At 38.8% G+C, this 11,857-nt stretch overlaps 1 protein-coding gene across 1 annotated transcript in view; it reads right to left on the reverse strand.

The window, feature by feature from the left end:
• The window catches only part of hoga1 (4-hydroxy-2-oxoglutarate aldolase 1), a gene marked incomplete in the record, with an annotated part of 36,766 nt that extends 28,753 nt beyond the window's left edge, over window positions 1–8,013 (reverse strand). The window contains 5 exon segments of the mRNA XM_005939961.3: window positions 2,400–2,534; window positions 3,527–3,654; window positions 5,022–5,150; window positions 7,463–7,739; window positions 7,962–8,013. Of these exon segments, the coding sequence (XP_005940023.2) occupies window positions 2,400–2,534; window positions 3,527–3,654; window positions 5,022–5,150; window positions 7,463–7,676 (606 nt within the window).
• Window positions 8,014–11,857: the final 3,844 nt, after the last annotated feature.

The following is an 11,857-nucleotide window of genomic DNA, read 5'->3' on the forward strand; positions in this document are numbered from 1 at the left end:
GTGTCACACACACACACACACACACACACACACACACACACACACACACACACACACACACACACACACACACACACACACACACACACACACGTGACACAATAAACATTCTTGCCAACGGTTTCACAGTTATCTTCTAATCTGCAGGTGGTCACTACATCAAATGATACACAGCAATGTGGGAAGAGAAGACTGCAGGGAAATAAAGCTGTAATAAAAAGATGGGAGTGGTCAAAAGGGGTTTGGAGACTTCTTCTTCTCTTGGCTGAGTGTCAATGAATAGAAATAGCATAATTTTGATTTTCTATAAAAAAAAATGCAATGAGGTTCCTTTAAGCTGGTCGCTTTAGTTACCATTTAGTTTGCAGGTTAAAATTGTTGATGTGAAACATACCATAAAGTCAGTATGATGCATTGGCATGGCTCATATTAGCCATCTGCCAAGCTAGTATCAGCTAATATCAGTATAAATCTTTTAAATGCCTCATGCATTTAAATTGAAAAACTAAAGAGCAGACATGAGAAACACACTTTCAGAGATGCCGATACTGCATATTTTGCCCACAAGAGGGCACTCTGCAACATTCTTGTTAGCTAGACACGTGTTTGAAAACATAACAAACATAACAGTCAGCTGAGGTTAGCAGAATCAAGCAAAGCATTAAATAACTAAACATAAATTTTCTTATACATTTGTTTAACTTTTATGTGTGTCTGAAAGAAAAAGGAGTACTGGACATTATATCAGAATATGAGATTTTTAAATAGGCAAATGTCAGGCAGTGATGTTAGAAATGCTTTATCAGTCAGGCTCTAATCAACCCTGGGTTTCATTCACAGATTTGTGATATACACACTTCACACCTGTTAGTTTATGCAGTTTAATAATTCCATAGTTTCAGTCATTGTTCATTTTCAAGGAACAACCAAGAGACCTCTGTGTATTTCACTTTATATCAAACAAATTTGTCAGATGTAGCTTCTGAAAACTGACTTATGACACTTACTGTGGCTTTTTAGACATATATACTTTTTATTTAATAATTTATTTATAGCAGCATCTCATCTTGGATGTTGACTTGACCTTTTTCAGTGCAGCTACGCCGTAAATGCTGCAATTTACTTGCAGGCGTCTTATGCAATGATAAAGTTAGATTGCACACAACTTAACGTTTAGGTGGGTAAAAATGTTTCAGCCAGACATTGTCCTGCATACGTTTTAAGGTAGGTAATGACAGAATTATATACGGGCAATTTTAGACCCATCAGAGATGATTGTGCAGTGACTCAAATTTCCATTATAAATCCCTCCACATCAGTCAAGTGGACACACCTTTTGGGGGGGGGGTTGGGAGAAACTGTCCCCTCCCTGTAAACCCTGGTCAAATTCTCTTTGAACACAAAATACAGAGGTTTAATGAGCTGAAACAATCTGTGCCAAATAACAAGAGCTGGCTCATGCCAGCAAATGTGTTTGTCTCTCAAGTTCTAAAAAATCTTTCTCCAACTTGTCTGCTTCCCTGAATCTGACCCATCACCCCTTGTTTTCTGTGTTTGTCCTCATCACGCCTACAACTGAGCAGGGCTGCTCTGTACTTGAACTACACCCACACTCCAGTCTCCCAGCGAGTGGACAAACATGTTATTTCCCAAATCAGAAATCCATTTGCAACTTCTTGCAAACACTTCCCACACAGACAAAACGGTATTAAGAGCTCGACAAGAGCAAACTGTCCTTTTTTTTTCCCAGACGCGTAACCCTGCAATCAACCCTGCGGGATAAAACTACACACGCTTTAGTTTTAGGTTCTTCAGGAGTCTCCACTCTTTTCTCTTCTCTTTGCAGCAGTTAGATTACTGAAAAACAACAGGAACACCGTGCGCTGTCTGATTGCATAGTTGCACAAAATGCAAACTTTTTTCCGCTTTGTTTGATTTTTCTGTCCAGATAAAATGCAGAGGACGGAAAAGAAAAACAAAAGTCAGATTAGTGCTGGTGAGGTCACTGGGGTTCAGGTGGTGTGGCTTACATCCTTTTCGACTGGAAATCACGACGCTAGTTCTTGAAAGAAGCTTTTCTCCTCGCCAGTTTCACTCACTTTCCTGGCCAGGTAAAACGTGGCCTGGCTAAATCAATTTTATTCCCGACTTTTCAGAATCTCATCTCATGAGATGTTGTCTGGTTCCGTCAGTTTATTATCAAGTATAATCTTGTAAAAGGAATTCAAATCAAATTACATGGAGATCTGTGGCTCTGCTAGATCAAGCAGCGTTGGAGTGGCTGCTTGACATACGCAGAGATACTGTTTCACTTGCATTGCGCTGATCGATTTCTTCATGACTCACAGACTACATTGAGAGAAAAAAAGAAGAAAAGCTTAAGTTTAAGTGTTTCTTACATCTCCCCCACTGTCTTTAACACCTAGGATGTTTGGGTGCTGAGAAAGCTCCACCACAGCGTCCAGTGGCAGCTCCAGCCCCGTGTTTGCCGGCACGCTGTAGAGAACCACCGGCACCGGGCTGCTGTCCGCCAGCTGCAATAGAGAAAAAACAGAGGTGCGACCTGAAATAAAACACCTGTTGAAGGTTCCCAAACTTTCCCTGTCTTTTCTTCATTTACAGTGACTCGGATCAGGCTCAGACTATAAGAAGACAATTCCTGGTGGCCTGGCCGGCTGACATTCAACTATGTGCAACTATTAAAACTGCGATGGGCAAATAATGATCGCGAATCGTGGAAGCAACAGTGAGCAGGTACTGCAGTCAGAACTGCAGACCACCACACATAATCAATTAAACATTGTCTGGAGTGCAGTGTTGATACAGCTTCTGCCATGTTTGCATGCATGGAAAGATTCCTGAAAATGAAAACAGCTGGCTCTAATTATTCTGTGATAATCAGCACAGGTCCGATCACAAGTCTGAGGGTGAAAAACAAAGACACTTTATTCCTTGTTATCAAACTCCGGTTGGACTAGCAGCAAAATGAAAGAACACTCACACTAAAACTTCCTCCCACGTGGTGCTCATTTAATCTTCTTCTTTCATTATCTTCTAAAAACACTTTTTGTACTCGTAAATCTAACTGACGTCGAGCTCAGCAAAGCGTAGATAATATATATATATAATGCAATATTTAAACCCAAAGGGCCGTACTGCTTTGTTGTAATAAACAGACATGCTTTACTTGAGAAGTGGAGAAATATTATTCTAATAGATTTTTTTAAACACAGAAGCTCCTCATAGAGAATTCTTAGAGTAACTCTTCAATGGAAATCTGCATAATTTTCAGAATTAATAAGCACACACATTTATATAGTTGTTTTGACACACATGATCACATGGAAATATAATGAATTTTTGTTTTTGTATTCATCTCTGTTGCATCTTTTACCCTCCTCTGAGAGTGCTGCGGCACCTCGCTTTGGGAAGCACTGATTGTTCATCCTTTTTTTTTTAAAAAACACCAAATCAAGGCCTAACCCCAAATTTGCGTGGCACTCTGTTTTCGTGTGTTTGCGCTGACCTTTGTGAAGTGATGGATCAGTGCCCGGCTGTCCATCTTCCCCTTGTAGAAGCAGGGTGTTACCACAAGCACAGCGTCGGCTCCGGCTGCTGCCATCTTCTGCGTGAGCTGGATCGTGGCTCTGGTGGCTGAACAGGAAAAGGAGGAAAGGAAACAACTTCAACACAGACTTTCACTTTTGACTAATTTAATCAAGCAGAATCGCTAGATTAATGAACCTCCTCTGTGCTCTGCAATAGTTACATTTACATTATATTACCCCACCCCTCAGTCCACAGAATAATATTCCGGCATGAAACTGGTCCATGACACAAAAAGCTCGGGGAGCACTGGAATAACCCGTTTTGTCTTTGCTTGCAGTATTTTATAAAAGCTTGACTGGGACAGTTCACGTAGTAAATGTGCCTGCAGAGTGTAACTGTAACCTCTGATGTAAACACTGATTAGCCACAGCTGACAAACCACCTGCCAAATATCGTTTAGTTTACCCCTCTTGGCACCAAACCAGTGAAGGTATGAACGTGAGATCTCTGAGGATGTCCTGAGGCACTTGGATCCTGCGCATGCTTTGGGTCCCGTGGGTTGCAGGGTTCCTTGAGTCACTCCTGAGCAAACTGTCCCAGCCCATCGTACAGTAACCCCAGCTTTAATGTTGTTATGTTTGTATGTTACATTGTTTAATGTTGTGGCTGATCATATGTGAAGTAAGTGATGGAAAAAAGAAACCAGGAGGTTTTTACACAAGCGGTGAACGTAGGAAGGCTATGGAAGTAGAAGTTAATGCAGACTCTCGTCTCTCTGAGTGTTTATTATACGTTACAGAATGAACAGCCTATCAAACTCTTACAGACTCCATTTGACTCCAATTATCAGTCCATCAAGACCGGTGACACTGCTGCTTCTATAATAAGCTTCGAATCGCAGTCATTAAAATCCAGAATGGAAAACATAATGAGTCAATTTAAACTTTTAGCACTCGTCGTACAAAACTCTGTATTATTCACAAAATATTTCACTTCTTCTCCCTGAACGTGCGCAGATCAGAATGAAATTACACTCGATTAACAAAAAAAAAATTTCTAAATGTTTTTTTTATCATTTTGTGCCTTTCACAAAGAGCGTTTTCTGCAAAAATAATTAACTCTATTCACTTAGAAGAGGTCAGAGTTTAACTAGTTTAACAATTTTTTTTTTATGTTTTCCATTATAAATGCTACAATTTTCCATTTCAGTGGTCGCGCTGCATTTGAGGGGCTTTGTTCACTGTATAAGCAAAGTTTGGAGAAGATAACCACACAGCGTGATCATTCTCTGTAATGAGCTTCAGTTCAGTGTCACTAATTGTTTTCTAAAAATGAAACTTCTTTTAACTGAATTGTGAATTATTTTAACAAAACATGAAGCTGGCTAATTATTGTGTTTACTTAATATTGTTTATCACTGAACCCGCCACTGTAAAGTTAAAGCCTGAGCTCAAAGGAGCTGAGAGACTTACATTCACAGCCTGATCCGGCTATCAGCAGCCTTCCCCCCAGCAGTGATTGTTTGACCGTCCTCACCACCTCCACCCGCTCCTCCACCGTCAGATAAGGATACTCACCATTGGAGCCCTGAACCACCAGGCCTATAACGATAAAACACATGATTTTTTATACTTGAGGTGTTTTTTGGGGGAAGGGGTTAGCTCTGTAAAGAAGCTTATATGATCTCAAAATGTATCAGCCATTTCTAGATGACCCACAGCTCCCTAAAAACCCCTAAAAATGTCAGACTTTTAACTGTTTTTGTCAGATTTTACACCCTTCTCATTTACAAAGACATTTGAAATCCTGCATACTTCAACAAAGTAAAAAAATAAACTGTTGTTAATATTCCTTTAAATAACAGAAAAGTTCCTCTTTTCTCCTAAGTTCACTAATCCACACAGAACTGTGTCTATAAAACAGTTTTAGAATTATGTTCCCTGATGTAAAACTGGGACAATTTTGAGTACCTCGTCATCTCCAAACATATTACTATAAAAACACTTCGGGAATGTTGAGAAATGTCTGGGACAACACTGAAAATGAATACTCGACCCCGTGATCTCTGGGGCCTCAGGCGGCACTGCATTAAAAACATTCTGTCATGGAAGTCACTGCACGGGTCCAGGAACACTTCCAGAAATCACGCGTGCACAGTTTGCTGTTCCATCCACAAATGGAGATTAAAGCTCAATCATGCAAAGAAGAACCCACATGTGAGCATGATCCAGAAACACAGCCGTATTCTCTCTGAGTCAGAGCTCATTTAAAAAGGACTGAGGCAAGGTTGAAACAACAAAGTATTCGGTGGTCACACAAATCAAAATTCTTTTTGGAAAACACGGATGCCACATCCTCTGCACTAAAGAAGAGAGGGACCATGAGGCTTATTATCTGTGCTCAGTTCAAAAGCCTGAATCTCTGAAGGTTTGGGAATGCATCAGCGCTTATAGAATTCACAGCTTGCACTTCTGAAAAGACGCCATCCCTGCTGAAAGGCATGTACAGGTTTTAGAGCAACACATGCTCCCATCCACATGAAGAAGGCCTTGCATATTTCAGCAATACAATGCTAAACAGCATACTGCAGCACCACAGCATGGCTGGGTGCTGACGTGCCCTGCCTGCAGTCCACACTTTCCACCGATTGAAAACATTTGGCATGTCATGAAATGAAAAATATGACAAAGAAGACCCCAGATTGTGGTTCTGCCAGAATCTTCTATCAGCCAAGAATGTGACAACATTCACCTGCAAAATTTGAGCAGCTGCTCTCCTCAGCTGGCTGACATCTACAGACGGTAGTTAAAAGCAGAGTGGATGCTACGCAGCGGTAAACAGGGCCACGTGCCCACTTTTTTTAGATGTGTTGCAGCCATCAAATTCAAGATGAGTTCATATTTTTCTTAAACTGGTGTATTTTCTCAGTTTAAACACTTTGTTTTCTGTGTTGTATGTGAATAAAATATACGTTTATTTATTTTATTAAGAAAATCATCCAGCTATTATTTACATTTTACAAACTAATCCAACTTTTTTCTGGAATTGGGGTTGTATCCTCTCTTTCCTCTGTGCCAACATTAGAGCGAGCAGCCTCTTGTCTTATTGCCCAAGTAATAACTGACATGTAGGGCAGATAGAGAAGCTCTCGGCTTCTGTCTGTCAGACATAATATCAGTATTATATTATATATTATATAATATTATATAAAAACATAATATCAGTATTATATTATATATTATATAATATTATATAAAAACATAATATCAGTATTATATTATATATTATATTATATAAAAAACATAATATCAGTATTATATTTAATATTATATAAAAACATAATATCAGTATTATATTTAATATTATATAAAAAACATAATATCAGTATTATATTTAATATTATATAAAAAACATAATATCAGTATTATGTGTAGGTTTGCTATTTGCCAATTTCATTATAATTAATTATCATTTAATTATTGATAAAATAAATGTTCTGGTCAATGAAGAATAATCATGTAGAACGATCATTTAGTGAACAACAGTAACATGTTGTGGAAGCAGAAGTGCAAATATTTCCTGCTGTGGACGGAAAGTAAAACTCAGGAGCAGGTAACGAGCACCAGGGGGCGACAAATCCAAATCAGGCCCTTTACGTTTTTGCCTCAGTGCTGAACTTTGTCCTGTGTGTCTCGTCCCTAAGCAAATACAGACATTATCCATGGATGTCAGACTGCGGCGCATGCAGCAGTGCAAACAGTATGCAGCTGGTGTTTTACGCTCCAAGCTCAACTATGGCTTCATAATGTTCTGCGCTGTGTAAATAAAATCGACCTTATGCGCATCAATGACCTCTTTGTTATTCACACAACTGTTTTTGATAACTTTGACTTTTGCGTGCCTCGGGCCTGACCTTTAAATGGGATCTTGGCGTATTTCTGCAGGTTTTCCTCCAGTTTCTGATAGTCTACATCCTCCTTGGCGGTGAACGGGGTGGCAATAGGCGGATAAATCCCGCTGAGGTCCAGCCTGGCAGCTGCTGTGTGGCTCTGGGTTCGTTTCCATGCTCTGTGGTGACCTACCCTGCACAGGTAGTTCAGACTTCTCCAAGCCCGGACGCACTGCATTGTAATTCGGACACAGAGTGACTGGGGTGCTCGCTGGCGGTGTGCTGGGACTCTGTGCAGCTGCTGCAACCGAGAACAGTTAATCACTAACCTGCTTCTTCAAATATTGACCACAAATAAGTAATTTCTAAATCCCCAATCTCAACCCTAAACACCTCTATCTCACAACAGTGGGACACCTAAATTGCGTAAAACGGTTTTGTGATAATTTTACAACAACGTCCACATGACTGAAACCATTAACTACTTTAGAATCAGTTTTAAAAGAACGGTAACACGATTTACATGGACTCTCGCGGAAGTTCAATACACAGCCACTGATCCACAGCTCAGCCCAGGATCAATAAGGGATCATCAACCACAAGCAAGTTTTGAAATAAACGCAAAAGGGTAATTACGACCGATCATGTTGTGGCCAAGAAAATAAATAAACAAATAAATTAAAGTAAATTAAAATAATAATAATAATAATAATAGTCTTTTAAACTTTTATTTCAATATTTCTTGTGGAAAGCTGAGACAGTTGTGGCCTGTGTAATCCCTTTAGTATGATGTATAAGAGGGTAAACATAAACATGCTTACAGAAAGATGCTTATTTGATACTTTAACCGAAACTGGGATTTAGATGTTTTTATCAAACATTAACTGGTTAAAACTCACAATCGTTTAATAACCATAAATGAACAAAAAAAGCACAATAGACTCAAATCCAGTTTCTCCTCTCTCCAAAATCACTGCTTGATGTATTAATTAAGCAATCATAAAAATAAGCACATCTCAACAGAGGTCATTATAGTTCGCTAAAACTAAATTCAAAACTAAAACTGGAAGTGGAAAAAAACACGTTAGTTAATTACAATAAAAAAAATCATTTAAAAAACTCCTAAAAACAATTAAAAGGAAAACTAACTAAAATAAAATCAAAATACAGTTACATTTGGTTTATTTTAATTAGAACTTGCCTCAATACGCTTTGGTGGACGTGCTTATTGAGTTTCTACGAGACTCTGTGAGTCAGCTGCCTTCAGAAAGTTATTTGTTTTTATTGTAATACCTGTACTGATTTTCACAATTATTGCCACCGATGTATGTAATAAAAAAAACGAACTAAAATGAAAATGAAACACGTGAAAACATAAAGGGAAATCCACTCTGGAAACTAACTGAAACTAAACAGAATTAAAAACAAAAAGTCGAAATGAACTAATAAAGAGAAGCGGAAAATACAAAACTGTAATAAGACTGATCCTGACATTCGCTCTTCTATTGTTGAACATTTCCAGTCAGCAAACGTCACACAACAGACAAATAAAAAGTAACAAGAGGAACCATTGGGGCATTTTTATGGACTGTATATTAATCGCTATAGCAAAGCTTATATGAGATGCCACTCAAAGTGATCTGATTCAGCTTTGAGCGACGCAGATCCGACACGTTACTGTCTGTGCTGGTGGATGTGACGAATACCCCCAGATTCTGATAGCCTTTACACTTCTGCCACCTTGTGGAAAAAACAACTTATTACGTTCAATTTACAAAATTGACCAAATCATAACATTCTCTGCGGTTCTTTCCATTAATGATCTTTGATTTATACCAGATGGTATAAACATGCTGTCTAGAATGCTCCCAGTTAACTGAAACTACAGAGTGAATCTTGGAGTGGACAAAAAAGACCCCCTTTAAAATGAAAAAGAAAAAAAAATGAAGCCAAAATGCAGTGTGAGAAAATCTGTGTCTGCCCTTACTGCTTCCATGGAAAGAAGGAGAATAAGTATCAGCCAGGTGCAGAAGGTTCATTCAGCTATGTGTTAACATGATGTCTGGGAGGAAGGACATTAGCAATGATTAAACAACCAGTTGTTGCCGCCATTCAATCTCAGAAGGTCATCCAACCAATTTGAAGTCCATCATTCTATAGTGAGAGAGGTTATTCAAACACTAAAAACAGGATGGGATGTGCCTGCAAACTGGCCCCAGTGTCAGACCATGCAGTGGTCAGAGAAATTACAACAACAACAAAATAGCTGCATTATTTGCATTATTATTTCTCAGTTATCATGTTTAATATTAAAGTTCATGACATTACAGGTAAAGAGACTGAATTAGTTTGGCTTGTTTGAAAGAGAGGTCTTGTCTCTCTAAATAGAACATCACTCAGTTTAGGTTTGAACAAACCACTAGACTAGTGGAACAATGTCCTTTTGGACCACTGAGACTAAAATAGAGATTTTTCACTGTAAGGCACAAACACACAACACATCTACAGTCAAGCACAATGGAGGAAGGTTGATGATTTGGCTTGTTTTGAAGCCACAGGACGTGGGGACCTTGCAGTCACTGAGTTGACTATGAACTTGTGTCAAAGTATTCTAGAGTCATATGTGAGGCCATCTGTCCAACTGACTCAGGGTTTATGTTATGGACTGTTTTTATCAGGTGGGATTATATTCTAAGTTGGGTTATACTCCCTGAGTGGTTTATGTTTGATTTTCTTGTACTTTTGTGTTCTCGTTTGATCATTTAGTTTTCTGTTAGCTTCTTAGTCATTCTTTCATCATGTTTAGTGTGTTTCTGTTTGCCTTCAACCTCACGTGTCCTTTCATCTGTTTCCCTGTCATGTTTCTTGTTTCCTGTTTTATTTTGACAGTCATTTGTCCTGTATTCAGGGTATTCAGTTTTGCATCCTCTCTGTCTTGTTATGTCGAATTAGTCCCCGCCTGTTTCCCATCCCCTGCTTGTCCTGCTTGTGTATTTAAGTCTTCAGTCTTCGTCTGTTTGTTCTTTTGTTTGTTTCTTCTTATGTTTGTGTACTTCGTTGTTAGTTTGTTTTTCCAAATAAAGCTGCTGCTTTCAGTCAAGTTTTTGTCTTGGAGTCCTGTGTTTGGATCCAACCCCTGCCTGCCACATGGCTCAACATGACACCAAAAGCTAAGGCCCGGTCTACAACAGGACAATGATCTCAAGCACAGCAGCAAATCCACAACAGAACAGGCAAAAAAAGGAACGAATCAAGCTGTTGCAATGGACCAGTCAAAGTCCAAACCTCAGGGGCCTTAATTCCCCCACAGTAATGTGACAGACTGATAAAGTCTGATTACTTTTGGTATTTTTTGTCATCCATTGTTGTTTTTATTTCCATGTAGAAACTACAATTAATAAAATAATAAGCAATAATAGCAGTGTTTCAAAATCGGCCCACGCTGAAAGCTGTTGAACCAACTTTTGTTAGCACCTTTTAGCCCGTGAGGTCTGTCATCATCACTGCTGATCATTACTCTAACGCTCACCCAAAACAAACAAACTAAAAAATTTGTTTGTTTTGTAATAGACTAAACACTGAAACTTGGGTGTGTTGTTGTTCTTTTGCTGTGATGTTCTGTTTTGCTGTTTGATCCCATTATTTTCACTGAAAAGCACATAGGGATAGTGCAGACAATGGGCTTGTTTTAAGGCAGCAGTTTAGGGAGTAATCTTTATTAACACAGCTAACTAGCTAACACAGAGTCAAGGTGCATGATATGGGCTTCTGCTTGCTCAACAGTCCTGAGTATTCTTTATATTTTTCATTTCATTACAGAAGGTTCAATATTGTCTTGTTGAAATATGTAAGGCCTCAGCTGCAAATGACATCATCCGGATTGGAGAAAATGTTGCTCTACAACTTGTTTAAGTCTTTTAGCATTCATCTCCAGGTGTGCAAGCTGTGAATTCCAGTCATTTCCAGACATGAATGCATTCCCATAGTATCAGAGATGGTTCCTCTCTGCTTGCAGAGTATCCATGTTTTCCAAACAAAAGGAATTTTAAATTTCAATGTGTCAGACCACAGAACAGTTTTACAATTTAGCTCAGTCTTTTTGGAATCACTGGGTTTCTGGATCATGTCCACATATGGCTTCTTGGAGCTTTAGGTGGCATTTGTGAATAGCACAACAAACTGTGTCCACAGAGAGTCATTTCTGGATATTTTTCTGATGCAGTGACTTCCATGACAGAACCATGTACATCTTTAAAGCAGTGCTGTCTTATAACCCGGAGATCACAGCCAATTAATACTGATTTTCAGTCTTTTCCTTTGCACAGAGATCTCTTGAGATTTCTCTGAATCTTCTGGTAATATGAGATATTCAAAGTGTTTGCAGTTTTACACATTTTTACATGAATATTGTTTTTGAAT

The sequence above is a fragment of the Haplochromis burtoni genome, unplaced genomic scaffold (assembly GCF_018398535.1).
Source record: "Haplochromis burtoni strain Fernald_Lab_line unplaced genomic scaffold, NCSU_Asbu1 Contig_269, whole genome shotgun sequence".
In the NCBI taxonomy this organism is placed as follows: Eukaryota; Metazoa; Chordata; class Actinopteri; order Cichliformes; family Cichlidae; genus Haplochromis; species Haplochromis burtoni.